Source organism: Platalea leucorodia (genome assembly GCF_965183815.1).
Source record: "Platalea leucorodia genome assembly, chromosome: Z".
In the NCBI taxonomy this organism is placed as follows: Eukaryota; Metazoa; Chordata; class Aves; order Pelecaniformes; family Threskiornithidae; genus Platalea; species Platalea leucorodia.
In genome coordinates, this window is record NC_138858.1 from 91006816 (window position 1) to 91028914 (window position 22099).

The 22099-nt window shown below is 55.9% G+C and overlaps 1 protein-coding gene across 1 annotated transcript in view; it reads left to right on the forward strand.

Moving 5' to 3' along the window:
• The window catches only part of LOC309602255 (phosphatidylethanolamine-binding protein 4-like), a gene marked incomplete at its 5' end in the record, with an annotated part of 81965 nt that overhangs the window by 18438 nt on the left and 41428 nt on the right, over positions 1-22099 (forward strand). Inside the window, one exon of the mRNA XM_082335656.1 lies at positions 21777-21875. Coding sequence (XP_082191782.1) covers positions 21777-21875 — 99 coding nt within the window. The remainder of the gene's footprint in view (positions 1-21776; positions 21876-22099) is intronic.

The window sequence follows — 22099 nt, forward strand, 5'->3', positions numbered from 1 at the left end:
AAACTAATTATTTTTTTTCCCCCACGCCGTGTTTGGGATTTTCCTGGGATGCTCTGGGTGCTGGCCGCAGCCTGTGCCGTCCCATGATGTGTGCCGGCGTGGGTGTTGGGTGCTCGGGGTTCAAAAGCCTTGGCTGGGGTGACACCGGGGAAAAGGCTGCAAAACTCAGCCCTCCCCTCCTCTGAACTCCCTACGCATTTTATTTTCGAGGAGACCCTTAGGAAGCGCTGCCCCCACAAAACGCGGAGCCAGATGCCAAAGCCCGTCTGGGCTTTCAAAGTCAGATTCAAGACCGCGGTCGATGGCAAATCAATGAGCCCGGAGGCGAGGTGTCAGGCTTATCGCATCTCCTGCCGTCCCCAGGACCTGCTTTGACTTTTTCAAAAGAAATTAGTGGCGTTTTGGGTAGGCAGGAGGGTTTATAGCAGGAGGCAGGCTCCTCCGGACACTCTTGGTGCTTGTGCCTTGAAACTTGAATTTGGGGGGTCTGAAATCATGTTTAATCGGGGGTGGGGAGCTGGCGATGGCTCCTCTGCACCCTCCCCAGCTCCTCTGTGTGCTGCTGGCACTGACTCCGTGGTGGGTTGGTACCCAGAGGGGAAAACATCTCTCCTGCTGCTGCTGCACCTCGTCAGCTGTGACGAGGAGCGAACCCAGCAAAGCCAGGCATGCTCCTGCTCCGCAGCTCCGGCCTTGGACCTTGTTGGGCTTGGGAAAGGCTCTGGAACTAGACTTGGCAGTGGGTTGGATGTATTGGGGGGGTCTCTGCTCCATCACCCTGCCTGTTGCAGGCAGGTATTGCCCTCCCTGCTCTTTGCAGAGGGGCCTGGGTGCAGCTGGGCTCTTGTGGGTGAGTTGCTGAACACACGGATGAAAAAGCCGTGAAGGGCCGGGTGCTGGTGGCTTTGATCCGGGAACAGGGGGAGAGCCAGGAGGAAAGTGCTGTACGGGAGAGGTATTTACCCATAAAACACACCCTGACCCTGCTGTGCTGCTGGAGCCCTCCCATGGGACCACCCGAGCATCTCCCATCCCCTCTGCGGCACCTGGGAGGGCTCGAGCCTGCTCTGGGTTCAATTTTGGCACCAGAGGGTATTGATGCCCTTCAGCAGATCAAGGAGCAGCCCTTGCAAGGTCCCTTTTCCACAGGGAAACCCGCTTTGTCCTGCTTTCCAGCTCCGGCTGCGTTTCCCGAGCATCACCTCCCGCTTGGGATGGCATCCTGGGGAACACAGCCTCGCCGCCGGGCTCTGAGCCGGAGCAGCTGGAGAAGCCATCCCTGGGAGCCTTCCTCCCCTGCAGCATCTTCCCCTGGTGCCTCCCCGCCAGCACAGGAGCCTTTTCCACAGATGAGTAATTCTTCCCAATTTGGGGGCTCCTTCCTGCGCTGTAACAACCCCGAGCTCGCCTGCTTTTTTCCAGCTGCCAATCTCCGGCAGAAATTTCCCCCTTTTCCCGGCGGAGGGGACGGGGGATCTCGGTTATACAAGCTGGGGTTGGGGCGACTATTTTGGATCCCTCCTTCCTGCCTCCAAATTGCAGCTTCGAATGTGACAAGTTACAAAACACTTGAGTCATTTCTCTCTCGCGCGCGCTGCCTTTTCCCCCCACAAGAAGCAGCTTGTTCGGGTTTGGGTTGTTTTATAGGGAAAAAAAAAAAATATATATATATATATAAATGGGGGGGGAAGGCGGCTCCCTGCCTTCCCCCACCCTGGGCGGCTGCGTGCAGCCCACACGCAGGGTAACTCTGAACGCTGTTTATGTAAGCTGCTCATGTTCTGCTGAGCTGCAGCGAGAGCTGTTGTCAATTCAGAGGAAAGCCCACGTCTGCCCACGTAGGATCTCCCGAGCAGGGTTGTGTAACGGGGAACCAGGCAGCCGCGCCGGGGGGCTGCCGCGCCGCGCCGGGGGGGCTCGGGAGATCCTCCTTGGGGGGTATCTTGGATATCTGGGGGCAAAGGAGTGGAAAAAGTCTTGTGAAAAAGTCCTATCTGCTTTGATGTGCTGCGGGGAAAGGAGGTGAGGTGCCTGCCGCTGCCTCTCCCGCGGGGTTTCGGGATGCTCGGGAGGTCCTGCCCCGGGCCGGCACCGCGCGTGTGTCCGTGCGTCCCAGCGTGCGCGGCCTGTTTTAAACTAATCGAGTCATGGGGTAACTTCCAGCATCTCTGCTTCTTGGGGTCTTGGAAGCAAAGGGGCTTTTCTGGCAGATGAGATTCCGTACCGGACTCGAGGAAAATCCTTGGGATGTCTCCAGAGCTCCTTGATGGAGCGGGTGGCCTGATCCCGAGCGTGCTCACGGGACCGGCACGCTGCCCTCTCCGGGAGGTGACCAAAGCCCTTATTTGCCACTGTCACCGGTGGGTTTGCACCAGCGGCCTTAATATCTGGGGGGTTGCATCCGTCGCTACAAAAAGGCTCCGCGTGCCCCTGTACGGGGAGGGGGCCGTGCATTATCATTTCAATGCTTCTTTACATAAATACCGAAGAATAAGAAAAGCTGGTGGCTTGTGTTGCTCCCAGCCTCTGAGAAACACTATCTCGGTTATCGGATTTGAGTTCTTTGCAGCATTACATTTTTATACATATTTATTCATGCAGAACAGAGGCGCCGAGCGAGTCGCCCTGCCACAGGGCTGCTGGGTGCACTGCTATACATAAGAATGCACCTTCATTTGCATCCTCACTACTTCCCCACAATTGAACTATGTGGGTTATTTTTATTCCTCCTGTGTATTTTTTTTTTTATAGGTGGGGAAAGGGGAGGAGGAAAAAAAACCCTCTAAGTTCACCTTTTTTACTTCTATTAAAATTTCCCCTCCTGAATTTTTATAAGCCGTAGAAATGAGGCGCAGGAGTGAGCTCCACCAGAGGGGAGAGACGAGGCCCGGGGATGAGGGGGAGGAATGCGTTTTGGGGCAAAGAGTAAGTTTATAACTATTTTTCTCTTAACCAGAGCGGTTAGCTGCACTGCAAGCCATTCATCTTCTGATTTAATAACTCATTCTCCCTGCACGGAGATGGGGTATTATATTCGTGGATATTGCTTTTCTTGGTATCAAGTACCAAAGACGAATCCACGTTTTCTAATAAAATACATTTTCATTGTAATTGAAATAATCATTTTCTGCCTCTTGCTTTTTCCCTTTATTTTGGGTACTAGAGCTCTCCTTCCCCCAAGTCCCGCTTTCTGGCCTGATGTTTGTTTATCTCCCCTCCCAAGTGACGGTTTCGGCGCTGGCAATACAAACTCTCTCGTTTTCTGCCGTCCTGGGGGTGCTCGTGTGATGGGAGAGGTGCCGCCGTTTCCCTTGGGCTGCCTCTAATCAAGTAATAAATCGGATATTATATTATATATTAGGTCTTTTCTAACCTAAACAATTCTATGATTCTATATATAGCATATTTTGCATCCAGGGGGTCTCTCCTGTTGCAGGGGCTGATGCGCAGCCGGGGTACCAAGGGGTACCAGCCAGCTCGGGGGCTTTTTGTGACCATTTCACTCTCAGTTGATGCTTTATTAGCAGCAATTTATCCCCCGGAGCAAGCATTTCCCCGTGCAGCAGCTCGTGCCCAAGGTCCCTTCTCCCTCTGGGGTGCGATGAGTTTGCAGGGCCTCGAGGAAGGGGCAGGTCCCGGTGCGGCGAGTGCGTTTGTGGTCATGGAAGGTTTTCTGGGAGCAGAGGGAGCTCTCGGCTCGCGGCTCCGCCGCTTCCCGCGTCGCCTCGCCGGGGTTAATATCCTTAAACAAAACTTCTCCCTTTCATGTTCTCCTCGGCCGACTGTCTCTTAACTAATCATTTGATCTCAGCATCTCCGCGAGAAGGTTCAGAGCCTGATCAGAAATTAATGGGAAGGAGGAATTAAGCAGCGGATCAAAGCGGCCGCGTCACGGGCTGCGGTTCGGGGCTGAAAGCAGGGGTGGCCGGCGGGGCGACGCGTGTCGAGATGGCGGGGGGGACACGGGGGACGCTCGGGGACAGCAGCTCTTCATGCTCTTGGTCCGGCACAGCCCCGGTGCTGCAGCAGGGAAGCAGCAAGCTGCAATCCCCACGCAAAGGGTCTTTGCACCCCTGCAAGCGGCCATCACCCTCGCGCCGGGCCTGGTGTCGGTGCACCGAGGGGTTCGTAGCCGTCTCCAGAGGTTTCCCCACGTTTGAGGATGCTGCAGGCAGCCGTGCTCCCCGCAGCGCCGGAGCCCACGTACGTGCGACAGGAATTCCCTCATTAAACAAATATTTGGCGAGTGGGAGGAGGAGGAGAGGCGGCAGCGCTGCCAAGCCCCCCGCGATGCTGCAGCCCCCCGCGATGCTGCCCGGCCCCTTCCCAGGCAAACGGCAGCTGGGAGGGAGGGCGATGCCAGAGCAAAATGAACCCGGGGCTGGGGGCATGGCATTGCAGCCACCAGATTTGCAAAAGCAGAGCTTTTCCTCTACTAAAACTCTTGTCGTTCTTACTCTGTTGCGTGGACCCGGCTGCTTTTTTGGGGGCGACGAGTCAGGGTGGGAGCGGGGAGCACGTGCTGGCCCCGCGGATCGGGATTTGGTTGCTGCTTGGGGCTTTGCCCCGGGCTTTTTCTGCAGCTGCTGGGCTTTGTCCCATCCCTCCGGGAACCGCTGCTCCCAGGAGATCTCCCTCTTCATGGGGGGGCAGGTCACATGCAGTCGATGGATTTGCCAGATTTCTTCCAGCTGGAGTGAAAAGCCTGGGAATTTGGGTGGAAATCTGGCTGTGAGGGAGAAACAGTGCTCTTGGCATTAGGGGAGCAGATCAATTTGGCTGGTGTTGCTGGCTGCTCCCCGCCACCTCTGGGCTTGCTGGGCTGATGCTCTGAGTCCAGCCTGTGCCAGGCCATCCATGAGATGAGCCAGCCCGGGCTCAGCTGCCAGCAGAGGGGGAGACCGGAGCAGACCTGAGCGCCGGGAGCTGGAGCCCTGCCAACCTGGCACCTTTCCCCATTGGAAAGGAAAGGAAGGCTTGGAAACCAGTCCTTTTGCCACCTTTTGGTCTTCTCTTGCTGGAACATTGCTGCAGGTGCCACTCGCTGCTGTTCGGTGGCTGGGACCTGCCGGGGCCGAAGGGGAGATGCTCCCGTAGTGCATCGCGTGCAAAGCTGCTCCGTCCCCTGCAATGACCGCGGCCTTCACAGACTTGGTTTTCTCAGCAAAAATCCAGTAGTCGGGAGAAGGATACCTGCAGGCAGATGAGCGCGGGGGATTCCTGCGGGACCCTTGCCCAGGCGATGTGACCCACGTCCCCCCCGGGCAGCCGGCAGCGGCTGCGCTTGGGGTTTGAGCCCCAACGGATGCCGTCTTTCCAGGAAAATGCTGTATCAAACCTCAGCCTTGAGTCCTATAATTATCTGCATCCAGGGTATAAATTGCACGAGCACTTAAGGGCTGTTGTCAGCAAGGGCCTGAGGCCACGAGGCAGGGCTGTGGCCGAGGTGCTGGGCGAAGGGCTCCTGCCTCCGTCGTGCCCCTCTCCTTTGCACACCCAGCTGCATTTCAGCACACACACACGCTGCTATTTAAAAAAAAATCATCTCCTCCAGGAGGGAAACGTGCAATTAAAATACCACCACCACACACACACACACAAAAAAATACCCGTGGCAGCCTCCAAACAGTGAATTAAATAAGGATGAAAGGCAAATGCTAGCTTTGGCAAAACCCTAGGAAAGGAGCCATCAGCTATCCGCATCGTCCTGGGATTTCAAACCACGCCAATGAAATTTGGCCGCTTCATTTCATTCACTGTCAATCAGCGTCGCTGCTACTGATGCTTCCTCCTCTTTTTATATCCCCCGTTTCTTTTGGCGATGCCCAGAGCTCAGTTGTATCCCAGCCAGGCAGCCCTCATCACCAAGCGATTAAATCATCGTAAAAAAAAAAAAAAAAAGGAGAGACATCGCTTCTCAGACATAATAGTAAAAAGGGGGCGGCGGGGGGGACGACGGCTCCGGGTCTATTTCTGCTCTGATATGTCCTGGCGCCGACGGCGTGCGTTCCCCAGCCACCGCGTGATGCCGAGCCATGCCGATCCGGCAGTTCACCTGCTGCAGATGGCAAAACGTGATGTGCAGAGAGGGCTCTCGCACCACGCTCGGTTTCTGTGAGATCCCAAAGCTTCCAGCCCTGGGAACCGGTCCCGCCGCGGTGCCGGACCCTGCCCTGCCACAGCTTTGCGGGGCTCCCATGAGCTTCGTCCTTTCACGGAGCAATTGGGATGTCGGTGAACGTGGCCTGTCGCGCCCGGTCCCCAAATATCCCGGCCTCCACGCATCCCAGCCTCCAAGCATCCCTGCCTCTGAGCGTCCTGATGCCCGAGCATCCCTGGTCCTGAGCATCCCTGCCCCATGCCTTTCGCGAGGGCAGCTGCCTCCTGGCCTCTAAAATCTAGTGCTTTAATAACAGAGCTCTTGGGCTGTAAAGGGACCGTGGAGAGATTGGGGAAATAATTGTGTGATTGGGGGTTATCGCTTCACAGATTGTTTCCTGCCCTGGATTTGGCCGTTTCTGGAATAAAACTGAGCGATGTGGGTAGGGCTGCCTTAATGAAAACGTGCCTAATGGCCCGTCCCTGGGGACAGCACACCAGCAGGCTGTGACTGTCCCGGCCCCGCTGCGGCCGAGGGTCCCCGAACCCCCTTTTTTGTGCAGATGTTTGCAGCAGCAACATGGCCCTGGCTTTGCACCAAGCCTTGCCGTGTACCATGCTGCTGCGTGCACCGCTCTCTGGCGGAGGTTTCCTCTAAGTCCTGAGTTGTTGGAAATGCCCAACAGGTTGCTTTTATTTATTTTAAGGGTTTTGTGTTTGAACGCGGTGCTCTAGGAAATCCCACCCGGCTTGTGACACCCCTGGGGCTGCTCCCGCCACCTCGGCGCAGGTGGACACAACACCCGGCTCTGCTCCCGGGAGCAGCCCGGGCAGCAAAGTTGGGCTCAGATCCCAGCTTTTCCCACACAGGAAAAAAAAAACTCAGGGTGTGAATGCAAAACCTGCCATCCCAGGGGACCGTCCCCGAGCGGCTGCACAGCCAGGGTGGGGGGTGATGGGTCTGGGGGGTTGTTTGTCTGGGAAATAGCGTTGAAAATAAGTTGTGTAGCGCTCGCACGGCCGCCCAGCGGGGCAGCAAAGGGTTGGGCCAGCGACTGCTTTTTAATTTCAGAAATGTCACTGAGTCACGAATGACTCATAATTATAATGGGAGACATTTCCAACCCGGTGCATGACTCGGAGACGTCTTCCAGGGATATTAGAGCTGTTTGTAAAAGCCAGGCCTTGCCCTGGCGCTCTCCCCCGCTCCCCGGCTGTTTTGTGTGTCCCCCCCCTTGCCAAGGTGACAGCCCGTCTCGCGGTGGCGGCAGGGATGCGGTCGCCCCACCGGGCTTAGGATGCTCGTCCGTGTCTGGTGGGAGCAGGGGGACACATTAACGCTCCCCATCAGGTGGCAGGTGTCTATTAAAGTGACTCCCATCACCGCTGCCTCTGGCCTGCCCTTGACTCAGGGCTGCCCTGTCAGACAGCTCCGTGTCGGCGGTGTAACCTCAGCGCCGGGGCGGCCGCGGTTCCCGGGGTATCGGCAAGCGGCGGGGCAGTGGCTTGCCCCCGCCGGGCTGTGCTCGCTCCTGCTGCTCTGCCTCTTGGGGACAGGCGCTTCGTCCCCTTTCCCATCGTTTTGGGTGCAAAGGTGGCTTTGCGGATTTTTTACGGTTGCAGCTCTGCGCCGCACAGAACAGCGGCATCGCCGCCTGCGGCAGGGGCAGCGGGCAGCACGGGGGGGTGTTTCTGTATCTGAGCATCGTCTGGGTTATCGCTCTGCCACCGTTTCCTCCTCTTCCCAACCAGGGAAATTGTCTTTCCCGTTCCTGGTGTGCTGGGAAGGGGATAGGTCTGTGGCTGGGTCCCCAGGCAGCGCGTCCTCAAGTGCTGGTGGGTGGGCGCTGCGGTGGGCACCCGGGGTGATGCTCCCGCTCGGAGATGCTTCAGCACCTGGCTCTTCCCACGGCTCACCTTAGCAGACAGCCCAGCGCTATGCCTCCAGACCCAATTAATTAAGCAGGATTGGTATGAACTAAATTAGGGAGGCGTTTGATCCAGTCGGACCAGTTCCGAGCTCCCCGGGTGACTGGTGTGGGTCTGTGCCAGCATCGTCTCCGGTGCGATGCCCGGGAGCTGGGCTCGGGGAGCCGTGCCGTTCCCTCCTTGCTGGAAATACTTTCTCACCAAATAGCATTAAATATTCCTGAGCTGTGAACGTCTTGGACTGATTTTATTTTCCATAAATAAACTTGTTGGGAGTTATTTGGAGATGGGCCTAAGCTGCAGAGCTTGGACTGGATCCCAAATCTCGCTGCTGTTTGGGCTCGAGGGGTTGGTTCAGGATTGTTTCGAGCTTTATTTCGGTTTTAAGAGTTTGAGATTAAATAGCTACCTCAAATGGGACTCTCCCAGTGCTTCCCCAAGCTCTTTGGTGCCCCCAAGGGCTGCTGATGGACAGAGAGGGGCTAACAGGCATCCTCTCGCCGCCGGGCACAGGCTATAGGGTTAGATCTATATAGGCTGCTATAGGGGCTGGGGTTTTCAGAAGCGGCCGCTACCGCTGGATGTTTCCAGCGTGGCCGGCTGGATGCTGTACGTGTCTTCAAGAGGTACTAAGCCCCCGTTGCCTGGGCTGGGACCGCGGAGGCTCGACGTTTTAGGCAGCTGCCTGCACTGGCACCGTGCGTTCGCGGGGTGTGAACCCTTCGAGGCGTCCCTCGCCCAACCGCTCCCAGCCCGCGACGTCTCCGGTCTGTCACAGCTTCTTGCTGGAACTGGGTTGTTTTCTAGATTGGGCAAAGGAAAAAGGGGGGGGGGGGGGGAAATCAGTTCTGTTTGTTTATTTTTAAATGGGGAAATTAAGTACGAGAGCTGTAAGGATGCGTTTGCAAACCCGCTCCCTGCGCCGCGCATCCCGGGGAGGCCGGATCCGTGGGGCGAGGAGGTGAGGGTTTAATTCCCTTCCCTTACCGGAGGGGCTGAGCGCTTTCTGCTTGTCTAACATGTGCCTGATTAATTATGACAAGTACAGGATTGCTCTTTTGGTGAGCGCACATGCTCCCCGAACCTCTCGCGGTCCCTCACCCTCAGCTTCCCTTCTTTTCACTCAATTTTCAGGTTTATGCCGAGCGCAGCCATGGGAAGAGGAGTCTAATCTGACCCGTAAACTCTGTCACATCCTCATTAATTTGGCCATGTCTCCCCTGGTAGCCTAAGGGAACCGTCACATTTTTAACGAGGCTCCGAGGAGGCCGTCACGGCGACAGCTTCATTTTGACAGCTGCGGTGGGAAAGGTGCAGCGTCAGGTTTTGCGGCGGCTGCCGGGGCTCCCGGCGCCTTTGCCGGCTGCTCCGTGTGCAGGATTTGGCCCTTTGCTGTGCAAGCTTTTGCAGCTCTGTGCAGGGCGTTTCGTTTCGGCTTCGTTTCACTCAGGATGCGGCCGCTGCTCCCATATTTGCTGGTGGTTTAAAGCTGAGCTGGGCACGGACCCGGAGCTGCTGGTCTTCCATCGATGGCCCTGGCTGCGGGGACGGTGCCGGCATCCAGGCGTGGGCACGTCCGAGCCTTTGGGAGATCTCTGGGGTTTGCCACCGTGCCTCAAGATGAGCTGCCCTGGCCAATTCTGGGCAATTCTGCTTTTTTTCCCCCATTATTCCTAAATTTAAACATTTTGTAATGAAATCCCATGGCGGGGTCCCCTTCCCAAGGAATATTCCCCGCCGCGGGGGGGTCAGAGGCCGCATCCATGAGCGGTTTTGTGTTCAGGGCGAGGATCCGTTGCTTTTGTGCAAGGGCAGTGGCTGATCCGGAGGGATCTCTCTCCATCCTGGGAGCTCTTCCAGCCTATTCTAATGCAAATGCGCATTAGCTGATAATCTGAATGTTGAGTGGATTATTTCACCCCCAGATGAGCTGCTGTAAGGCAAATTTTTTTTGCTTTTAGTATATTGAACCAAAAAAAGAAAACCCCACCACAAAGAAACCCACCTTGGAATTACATTTTATCGCCAGAAATCTGTGCAGGAAGCACACTTCTCTCTTTCCCTCGCACGCCCTAAAATAAATGAAGAAATACGACCTAATGACACCCTCTAACAGCTTTATCGCATATGCATGATAATTGCATCAGCAAACGTTTGTATTGCAATTAAAGCAAGAAGGCAATAAACCATGAGAAATCAATTAAAGGAGGATCCCGGCTGCGGGAGCAGCATCCCATCCATCCGCCTGTCCTGATAAGATGCAATAAGACCCAACCGTCCTGCTTCATCCTATCCCCCCCCAAAAAACCACAGCAGGACTCAACCCCCCCTGCCAAGGTGGGGCTGAGCAGGGTGTTGCTTTTTCTCTCTCCAAATTTCCCGAATGCTGGAGCATCGCTGCCGGCTTCGTATCATCATGCTGGAGCATCGCTGCCCGGTGTTGAAGCCGGTAGTTTTTGGTAGCTGCGGGTTTGTCCCAGGTGCTGGGGGACAGGGAGCAGAGGCAGCACCCCTGTGCCCGCACGGTGATGGGATTCGGGGTTGTTTTCGAGGCTTGGACCAGCAGCAGGTTGGGTGGGTTGCTTAAAGCCACCGGGCTCAGCTCCTGCCAGGGCACAAATGGAAACGTGCGGGAAATGGGCGTTATTTAAAGCAGGATTCAGCCTTTTGGGTATGAGCAAGCAAGGGAGCTCCTGCTGCGGGAATCCAGCCCCGTGCAAACGCTGCTGCCAGCAGCTGAGGCTTTGCTTAGTGCTGCTGCCGCCACTGCCGGCTCCTCCGGCCCCTCGGCATCTGCCCCCAAGACCCTCTCTCACCCCAGGACCAGCTTTTTTCTCGGTCCATCACCCCAAATAACAGGGGTTTGGCTGCAAGATGCCAACCCCCCACTCCAGCCAGCACACAAAGGACGCTTTGCCCACGGAGATGCGTTTCCCCCCGTGTGCCGCGCGCTTTCAAAAAAGATAAATCCACCAAAACAAACCCTTCCCCTGCACGTGCGGCTCCTTCCCCTGGGAGAGACTGAAAGAGAGACTGAACCGCACGTGACAGATGTTAATCGCATCATTTAATGCACTCCTGGAAGGCACTTGGATACAAGGGCTGGGTAGGAACCCGTACGGAGGAGAATAGACTATTGTCTGTTGTTTCCGCCAGCATCCACGGAGGAATCGATAACCCTGGGTTTTAGACGAAAGTGCAAATCGCAGCTCCTAAACTGGGGAGCGTTCTAATGTATGCATGGTGAATACGCCCATTTCAATACAAATAAATTAAAAAGAAACATAAAAACCATTTTTGTCTTGTCCGCAGCTCCCCAAAGGGCTGTTTGGTCTCGGGGGGATACGGGAGAGGGGAAAATAGCGATGGAGGGATCACGCCCGCTTCATGCCCGAGCATCCCTGTACCAAACACCTTCTGCACGGCCTGGGAAATAATGAAAAACCATCAAATATTGGTTGTAGGTTGGAGAAGGGCTATTTGCCGTGCGGGGCTGCCGGCAGCAGGGAATTGCATTTCTGAGGCAGAAGCAGCATCCCGCGGGCCGGCTCCCTGATTGAATTCCCCCTCGGTGACCCGGGAACGTAATTGCAGCGAAGGGGAGCCGGGGCAGATCGCACCCACCGTGGAAATCAGCATCTCCATCCATCACCCGACCTGGGAAGAAATTGAGGCAAGATGACTAAAGATCCATAAAAGTAGCAAACTTATTGACTAATAGATTTCTTAGTCATGAAGTCCCCGTGCTCCATATGTACCGAAATCAAAGCAATTACGGATTTAAATGAAGCTGGAATCCGTGGTGCAGAAAATGCTTGTTTTAGCGTAAGATTGGCCAGAGGTGAATGACCTGTAAAACCCCGGGTAATGAAAGCTCTTCACAGCTTGCAGTGTTTCACTGGATGGTAATTGCTGCAGTCTGTGATATGGATCTGGCTGTGTTAATGATGCACTGTTCCTTTTCATAGGACTCATTTAAGCTTCCCATTTTTCAGGGATTTCAAAGCAACAAGGCATCGTGGAAATTAACACATTAACGTGGACGTTTTCTCACTTGGAGTATTTAAAATATTATTTAAAGCTTTCGACCGGTATCGATTAACAAAGCGATGGGGGCCGGGAGCCTTGGGAGAGGGTGGCTGGTGCGTCTGTGCGCTGGAGACAAATGGAGTGCGACACGGGCGTTCATCGCTCCCGGTTGGGCTACGTCGATACGATTTGTATTTTATTTAGCATGACAAGATGGATATATTAGAACAAAACATACATTAGGAAGGAAAAAAAAAAAAGATATTTTGGATGGGAATAAAAATCCTATTAACTTCCAAATGAAAACCACATCCAAGGGAGACAGTTGGCTTCTCTTCTTAGTTTATTATTAAATATTTTACTAGGGAGGGAAGTTCTGAGCTGAGCATCTTTTCCCTCCTGTTCCTGGCAAGAGCGGTTTGCGTAGCGGGGAGGGTTATTTCTTGGTCGTTTTGCCAAAGCAGTTTCTGGGTTTAGATCAACAGGTGGTGATGGTGCATCAGGGGTGGGGGAAAGGCCCCGGCTGCACTTTTGGATACTCGCAGCTTGGAAGCAGCAAATTCAAAATGCTGGGGGTGAATCGCGGCAGGTAAATGGATGCGGTGGGTGGGCCGGCGTTTCATCCCCGGGGATGGAGATGGGCAGAGCAGCTCCCGCCACTCCTGAAATGCTTTTATTTTTTCCCGAATGGGGAGGAGAGCTCATCTTCCCTCCCAGCCCTTGCAATCTCCGCGGCCGAGGCGCCAGCCCGGCTCCCAAGGGGCTCCGGGATTAATTTCTTTCGGTGACCCTGGGGGCCGCTGCAGCCTGACCCCGATGCCGGAGGGGAGGTGAGGTCAGAGCGAAGGAGCAGAGGGGACCGGCAGCAAATGATAAGAAGCTTGGGGCACTTAAGAGTTTGAACAATACGGAAATGGCATTTCCAGTTAACTTAATCACCGTGCCGGCTCCGGCTGAATATAAGCGCCGAGATTCAATTACCGTCCCCGCAAGCGCGGTCCCTGGGGAGCAGCGTGTCACCGTCCCCCCGCAGCCGCTGGCTGCCAGCGCCACCGTCCCACGCCGCCGGCCCCCCGGGACCCCCGTCCTCCCACACGGCCTGGGGGGCGGCCGTGAGTCCCTGCGGGCATGCCCGCGGCCGGCAAGCGGGGTCGTGGCAGGCAGCGAGGGGTCGAGGCGTCTTCAGGAATGATAAATAAGGAGGCTGCAGAGCACCGGGCGCTTGTAGGAATATGAACTTATTCTGCCGTTATTCCTGTAAGGTATCGGGCCGTTGATTTCCCTTCTGGAGCCGGGGAAACGGAGGCAGCGGTGTGATGTGGTGACCATGGAGGGTGTGTTGTGCCCGCTCAGCATCATCCTGCATCTCCCCCTCTGCACGGGGGTGAGCATCATCCGAAACGAGGGCACGGGGCAGAGTGGGGCAGCTCCCACAGCCGGTGCTGAGCCGCTTTACCGGGTGCCAACACCGTGCACGGCCCCATCCATTTCCCGAAGGATTTTAAGGCTGGTCCCAGCAGAGGAGGGGATGGGAGAGGTGATGGCGAGGAGCCGGGGAGGCTCCACGTGCCCATGAGGTGTAATGAGCCCCAGTGCATCCTTGCAAAGACCGTGGGGACATCTTCTGTGACCGTGGCCACGTCGCTAAAGAGAGGTAGTTATCAGATCAGCTGGCTTTCCTACAGCCAGGCTCTGTCCTTGTCCCCAAATCCTCCCGCCTCTTACCCCTTTCTCCGTGGCCGGTTTGGCGGTGGGATGCGTGTGCCGGGTGTCTGGCATCACCTGCAGCCCTGAGCCCCAGCAGGGAAGCAAGATTGTAACGGTGGGATAATCCACTTTTGCTGAAGCTGCCCGTGAAACTGCTCTTTATTTTTGTAGAGAAAAATCTAATCCAGAAAATAAGGAAACACTCATTATTTAATTTTCCCCAGTATTTTTGTGTGCTCATGGGATTTTAATAATATTAATTATTATTTAATTTGCACTTTGGCAATTCATTTGTGCTGAGCTATTATTTTGTCGGAAAGACAGCAATACTCAGTCTGCTTTTGCATCACCGTCCATCCTGCCAGCCTCCAGTCCTTCCTCCCGTCTCCCCATCCGTCTCCCCATCCTGTCCCATCCAAAGCAGCCTGACATCTCCTCGTTGTCCTCCTCCTCCTTTATTTTATTTTATTTTTAATCTCTGGCTACTAGACCTTAAAGATCAATCTGTTGCTCGTGTCGCCGTGTGCTATTTGCCTGTATGGGTGGGAACAGCTGAGCAAAGGGCTGCCAGGATCGTCAGCTCAGAGTCGCAAAGCGGAGGAGCTGGTCCTTCCTGGGTGTCCCTGGTGCAGGAGCATCCCTGTGCCCCATCCCCATCCGAGCATCCCTCTATCCCCCTCCGAGCATCCCTGCATCCCCATCCGAGCATCCTTGTGCCCCATCCCCATCCGAGCATCCCTCTATCCCCCTCCGAGCATCCCTTCATGCCCATCCAAGCATCCTTGTGCCCCGTCCCTATCCAAGCATCCCTCCATCCCCATTTGAGCATCTCTCCATCCCCATCCGAGCATCCTCTATCCCCATCCAAGCATCCTTCCATCCCCATCTGAGCATCTCTCCATCCCCGTCCGAGCATCCTTGTGCCTCATCCCCATCCGAACATCCTCTATCCCCATCTGAGCATCCCTCCATCCCCATTTGAGCATCCCTCCATCCCCATCCAAGCATCCCTCTATCCCCCTCCAAGCATCCCTCCATCCCCATCCAAGCATCCTCTGTCCCCCGCCGAGCATCCCTCTATCCCCCTCCGAGCATCCCTCCATCCCCATCCGAGCATCCTTGTGCCCCATCCAAGCATCCCTTCATGCCCATCCGAGTATCCTTGTGCCCCATCCCTATCCGAGCATCCCTCCATCCCCATCCGAGCATCCTCTATCCCTATCCGAGCATCCCTCCATCCCCATCTGAGCATCCCTCCATCCCCCTCCATCCCTGCCAGCCACAGCCCCACTTCCCCAGATAATGGGAGCGAGTTTAAAAAACTTAAAGCCTCTTCCTGCACGCTGGTGACTGACACAAATGGAGTTCATATTTAATCATCTGTTAACTCGTTGTCTATTATAGCTCTTTAATAGCACCATAGATATTCTTAATGAAGCATGATTTAAGGTATTTACAGCTCTAGGACCGACAGACATCACTCACAGTGTGCAGGTAATGAGGCGTAAAACAGCTCTGGAAACCGTAAAAATGGGAGAGAGAGCGAGGAGGGAGAGAAAGCAGGCGAGGAGTTAGGAGCTGAATTGTTCCAGGGTTTGTTTTAAAATGTTTAGGCATTTAAAGTCATTTCAGCTTTCCCGAGGTGTCTGGTAGCACAGAGTTCAGCAATTCCCAGCGCTGGTAACCCCAGCATTGCTGGGGAGGGGTCCAGCCCCCGATGCTCCCGGGCCGGGGTAGCTGCTGCGGCGGCTCCTTCCCTTGCGTGGATGGGAGGGAGGGGGGGAAAAAACCCTTTGAGGGTCCCCAAGGGCCATGTGGGTGCACCAGCGGGGGCACGGGGATGCCCCAGAGCAAAGCCTGGATTTTTTGGATGCATTTGCCCCCGCCGGTGCTGTTTGCTTTGCCCACCCAGTGGCAAGGCCACCATGATCCCTTTGCTTATGGTGGGGAAATCTTTCCTCTGCTCGTTTGCAAATGTCACCCTGTGCAATCCTTCCCCCCCCCCGAAAAAAAAAAAAAAAAACCAAACTGAAAAAAACCCACCCAAACCTAAGCCAAGATTCGGAAAATAATTTGTGACGGAGGTGCCATTTTGCATCAAAATATTTTGTAGAAAATGTCAAATGTCACCAATCCATGTGTCCCCCCGTGTGATAGTAATTGGGCTGGAAGGCTGCGCTCTGCCACCGCGGCCGCTCGCCGCCGCCTCCTCCTCCTCCTCGCAGACCGCTCGGGAAATGTGTCGCTTCCCCGGAGTTCATCCCCGGCTCCCCTGCCTGCGGAGCGGGCAGCGCTGCCCGCCTCGGCGTCCCCGGCCCAGGGACGCACGCGTGGCGCTCATTAGCTCGCCCCCAAAGCCGTGCCGCCCAAATGGCAATAAATAGCCACCGGGAAAGGGGGGGGCGAAGCAACAACTTGGCAGCTGGGTTGGGGGGTTCTTGGGGTTTTAATTCCCTTTTTGCTGGTGTTTTTTGGGTTTCTCTTCTGGCTGGAAGATGGGCAGCGGTGGGGCTGAAACGTGGTGCCTCATTCCCCTGATGTTCGGTGTCTGGCAGCCAGCTTGCAGGCAATGATGACGATGATTTAGATGGACCCCAATTCGGGGGAAACCATCTGCAGTGGGGTCCCTGAGCGAGGAAGCACAGCCTGTTGCTCTCCTCCCTCCCCGAAAGCGATCCGGAGGCGCAGCCTCCTCCTCAGCCACCTCTTGCAAACCTGTATTTACAGCACGATGGACCCCTTGGAAGATTTATCTCACTTTCTGCTTGGTTACGTTAAGCGTGTAACACACCCATTGCAGTTTCATTGCGAGGAGCCGGGGAAAACCAGACTGTTCTCCTTTCACAGCAAATAACCCATTCCTTAAAGCATCCCAAGACCTTAGTCTGGGAATAGGCCTTTAATGTCTTCACTTTAACCATCCTGGATTAATCAATTCTTATTAGAACATTAGGCTGCATAAATATTTGGCCAGCTTAGCTGCGGCGAGCCCCCAGGGAGAGCGAAGGGATGGGGAGAGTTGCAGTGTTAGAAAGTCAATGAAGTCCCCTTTGGCAGCTCAGGGCTGGGGGGGAGCGCAGACCTGCGGCTGGGGGAGCTGGGTCCCGCGTTCAGGTGGTGCCTCTTGTCCCCTTGGGCAAGTCCTGCAGAGCAGCGTTAATATCGCTGACCTATTTTTGCGAGGGGAGAAGAGCGGGGAAGCGGTGAGGTGCTGGTTTAAAATAAGAAGGTAAAATCCTGCCGCGCTCTGCAGCTCTCTCCCAAAGCCACAATAACGGACTCGGTTGCAAACAATTTTTTGCCTGCCTCACCCCCCGTGCTGTTAGCCACTGAAGAAGGAGCTAGAATTTTGCTTTGGCGAAGCAGCAGCAGCAGAATTGCTAACTATGTGCCCGTTATAGAAACTTTTTAGTACTGGGGACAAGCCAAGAAAAAAGCCCAGATTGACTCTCAGCTCTCAGCTGGTGCTCGCAACGCTTCCACCTCGCAGGAGGAGCAGCACCGCTTTGACTCTCGCATCGGTGGGACGCAGGCTGGAGCCCTCGAGCCATCGCCCAGGAGAGCCGGGATGATGTTTCCCAGGATGCTGGGCACCCTGCCCACCCCGCTGCCCATCCAGGAACTCCTGCCCGGCTCTGGCAGATCCCTTTGGGTGTATTTAGATTTTCTGGTTTGCAATTGCATAAACCGTGCTCTCCCCTGGCCATCGCACCGGGGTGCAAGCTCCAGCCCAGGCGCTGCGTGCTCGGGATGCCTCGCCACATCCCATCTCTGCACCGGAGGGACTGGCCAGCCTCGCTCTGTATCGTCTCGTGCCATCAGTCACCCTGAAATCCTTTGCAGCGAGATAATACGGGCTATTGCAATGCCGAGCTTTAGCTCTCGGGGAGGCGGAGGGCCTTTTGGCTCAGACACCGTCTTAATCTATCGGTGCCCTGGTTTGCTTCTGCAGCAGCTCCCTACCTTGGTAAATTTGTTAGCAGCTGTAAAGGCTGTGGGTGGCAATAGGTCAGCTGGAAATCTCACCTATCTCCTTGCGTGGCGAGGGGCTGGATGCTACCAGCAGTTTTTGCTATGAGCAGCGTAACAGCCCTTGCTCCGGGCAGGCGTGAATGAGGAGCAGCTCCGAGGGATGGATGAGCTGGGGAGGATCCAGATGGACTTTCCAAAACCAACCAAACCCACTTATACCCTGTGCCGGGAAGCGGGGTGCTGGGCTAAGGCTCTGCCTGGGGCTTTGCGCATCACCTGGGCTTTGTTCCTTAGTTTTGGGATTGAATTTCTAAGACAAGCGGGGCCAGCAACGCTGGGCACCGTCCTGCTTCACTTCACGGTCAGGAGAAAGCGCATTTCATGCCATTTTTCTCCATGCCCTGCAGCAGGCACGCCGGCGGGATGGGGCTTTGCTCCGGCTCCATCCCCAGCCAAGCACGGGCATCCCTGGCAGGGCAGAGCCCCACGGCCACCCCGGCGCTACCGAAAATGCTGGGGCGCTGCATGTGTGCCGCTTCCATGTGCGCTGGTTTCCAAGGAAACCGCTCGCTCTACATGTGTGTCGCTTAACACCCTATTTGCTTTCATTTGGATAAGTCTTTAATTCCTGTGCAGCCCCAGCTCCGCGGGATCTATTGAGCTGTGTGTGTATCCTCAGCGCACAAATCCCTCTCCTGCCTGCCTGCCTCTTCAAAAGTCCCTGCCTGCTCGGAGCAAGTTTCCTAAACCTGTGGCTAATCGGAGTAGCTGATGCTTTCTGCAGTAATAAGTGGATATATCGCTGCTGCTTCCCTCTAGAAACAATTAGCAGGGAAAATATGACACGCAGCGCTGCTGTCATCTGCCACCAGCTCTGCTGCCTTGGCTCCGGTCCGGGTGTCGAAGCAGGGCAGGACGCCGGCGCTCGGGGACACGGGGTGCAAAGCTGGGGGGTAAAGCACCGGCTCCGGCTGCACCGCTGCCCCGTCGGGGAAGGCAGCAGCTCCTTGCAATGGTTAAATGCTAATTGCAAAGCACCGTGGTGAAAGGCACGGCTGGGGAGCGGGGAAGGGTGACCCTTGGAAGGGTGGCCCTTGCACGAGCCCGGTGGTGTCCCCATCGGCACAGCATTGGTGGGACGCACTGGGTCCCCACTGGGTCCCCCGCACCAGCAGCTCCTCCGTGCCCCGCACGGAGCAGAAAAGGGTGACAAGGTGTTGGGGTTGCTTTGTGACCCCAAGTTTTCAGTTGTGGTAACCCAAAATGGCTTTTCCTTCCCTCTGCCCCTTCCTCCCTTCCCTCGGCACAGTAAGACGCCGCCCGTTCTTCTGCACTGGAGAACTGAGGAATCTTCTGATCGAAACCCGCTTTCCTCCTCTCCGAAAATCCCCGGGGCTGGTTCGTGCTTGTGAAGCTGAGCAGCTCCCGTGTCACTCCGGGCTGGCTCCTGGCTGGAGCCCTGACAGCAGCTAATGCTGTTAGCCTGTGTCGAGGAGGGATTTCAGCATTAAAAGAAAAACCCTAAAATCACCAGCACTGGGGCTGCTCTGTTGCTTGCAAGCAGAACCAGCCAAAACCCACCTACCCCGTCTCTGGGGTACGCAGCACCGCTCGGGGCCGCCGGCCAGAGGGTTCGCCCGGCTTTCGGGGTGATTTTGCGGGGCTGGTGATTTTGCTGGCCTGGGATGCGACGGCACCTAAGCAGCGGGAGATTAACTCGGGTCGTGGAGGGCTTTGCTATCTTTAGGTGGAAGGTGAGGGATTGTGCCTCTTAGGGTGGCCCGCAGGTAATGAGAGAGAAAAATCCCTCGGTCCCAGCCCGGCTCGGGGCCGCTGACCCCGGCTCCCGTCCCGGCGGGGGTCTGGCCTCACCGGCCCCCGGCCGCGTGCGCCGCCACCTTTCTAGGCCACAATCTGTACCGAATTGCGAGCCTGCTGTTAACTTCGCTTGCACTCTATTCTCGTGTTTGCTGTTATTTTTTAACACTTTTTTTTTCCCCCCTGTTTTTTTTTTTTTTTTTTTGCATAAAAGCACTAGCCTCTCCCCAGAGCCTGCCTGTAGCGAAGGCATGGTCTGTACAACTGCAATTATTTCGAAGAACAGATGGAGTGAGGAGCAGAAAGTCTGTTAATAGTAATAGAAATGCTACATGTTAACCTGGACAGCACACGATGACAGTCCCATGACTACACGTTCTGTTCCCACCAGCTGGGCTCCCGAGCAGAGCCGAGAGATTCAGAAACACCGTGCTCAGCTCCGCACCCTCCCCAAAGTTAGAGCTCAAATTCCTTCACACTTCCAGCGTAGAGTTTTTGGGTTGTCGGGCTTCTTCTCCCCCCCTCCTCCTTCCCATTAAACGCTGATTTCAGCGCTGGCAAGGAATATTGCTGATTTTTTCTGGGATGCTCGCAGCGATGCAGCCGGCTGCAGCTGTGAGCACCACGGGGAGGGAGGTGGCAGCTCTGCTCCGAGGTCCTGACCTTCGGCCTCACGCGGTGGCACCGTCACGGCCCCTTTTCCATGCACACATCTGCAGGCTTGGCATAAACCCCCCGCGATGCAAATGCCTTGAGCCAGCCTGGGATTAATGCACCAGGGCAGCAGCACCTTGCCGGCCACGCTCCCAGGCGGGGCGGTTGCATGAGCTTGGGATTTTCTTTGCAACTGTTGCGAGCTGTTTGCTAAATGGGTTGAAATCCACGTTTTCTGGTTAAAGTGGTGGTTGTTGTGGAGGTGTTGTCTGCAAGGGAGGCTGAGCAATGCATGGCTGTGGTGGGCTGCCAAAGGAAGGGGCTACGGGGGATCGCTGGGCATGGCAATACCCCAGGGCTTGCTTGCCCCAACCAGGGGTTGGGAAATAGAGTAAAAAGGTTGTCTCTGCCCCAACAATCTCGCTGTGAAAATCCCTGCCCGGTTTCACAAGTGACTGGGGGATTTAGCTGCAGAGCTCCAGCTAATTTTGGTGGGAATTGCACGGCTAAATCCCCCAGCCGTTTATGAAACCTCAGCCCTCGGGCACACTGGAGCGGTGCGTGGCACCGCTGGCGAGCTGACAGATGCACCTGGAGGTTTTATTAGGATATAGATCCCTTAATCTGGGTGCTTGCAGGATAATCTGGTGCCTGAGGTCCTGCCAAATCCCCTGAGATCAGCAGGTTTTCTATCCGCAGCCTCCAGAGGTCACTTCAAACCCAGCTCCATCCTTGGGGGACCAAAATATCCACCTTGTCTCACAGCGTTGGTGGCACCCTTGGGTGCTGGACACCCTCGGTGGGGACCCGGGGCGGGCTGCAGGGGATGCTGGGGGGCTGAACCGGCATCGTCCGCGAGTCCCTGCTCTCTTTGCCTGGTTGCCATCATCCAGGAGCAGTTACCCAAAGCCCCGGGTGCGTGGCGAGGCAGGGGCTTTGCCTTCTTGCAGCATCCCTGGTTCACGTCGGGGAGCGGCAGTGAGGTGCTCCGAGTGCCCTCGCAACCCTCGAGGCTTAGTCCTTCAGTTAATTTGGGGTTGGTTAGGTCCTGCTTAGCTCCTCTCAGCCATCCTGGCAGAGGCTGGGGTGTCCAGCCTGTCCCCAGCCACCGCCCTGGGGCTGGAGCTGGATTTGAAGCCCCAAAATATCCCGTCCCCCTCTCCCAGGGATTGCAACCCTTTGCAGAAAGTCCCCCGTGCATCCCTCTGCCCTGCGCGGCTGTAGGATGTGGTTAGAGGATGGCTGGCAGGGGAGGAGATTCTCTTTGGTGCCTTTTATTTGGAGGTAGTAGAAAACCCCTATCCTTCCTCTCTTTGAAGAGATTTAGATCGTGACGAGTAAATCGTCCCGAGCAGGTTTGGGGCCCTCCCGTTCCCCCGGCGCAGATTCATCGCTCGCCTTCTCCGCGCATTTTGCACGAATGCAACAGTCAAAGCGTGCATGCATAGGAAAGCATGAAAAAAAAAGTATTTTGGGGGCTGATAAAACTCGTGGAGGTTTATCACCACCGACACAAGCCTCCGGTCCCGTGCCCCGTGCCCGTAGCGGTCTCCTCTCCTCTTTTGCAGAGCAAGAAGTACGTGCTGGTGCTGGTGGACCCCGATGCTCCCAGCAGAGCCAACCCCAGGAACCGGTTCTGGAGGCACTGGCTGGTCACCGACATCCCAGTGAGTCCCCCGCTGTGGGGTCCATATCTTGGGGTCCCAGCGGCTCGGGGCTTCCCCGAGCACCGGGGTGCGTCGGGCGTCCCTGCCCCGGAGGGTTGGATTCTCGGCACGGCAGCATCTCGGTGAAATCCCAAAGGATGAACGTTTGCGAGAGAAATGTAAATGGTGCTCGGCGTGTAGGTAGGGGAGTGCTTCCTCCGGCTATATAGAGCGAAGCTGGTCCA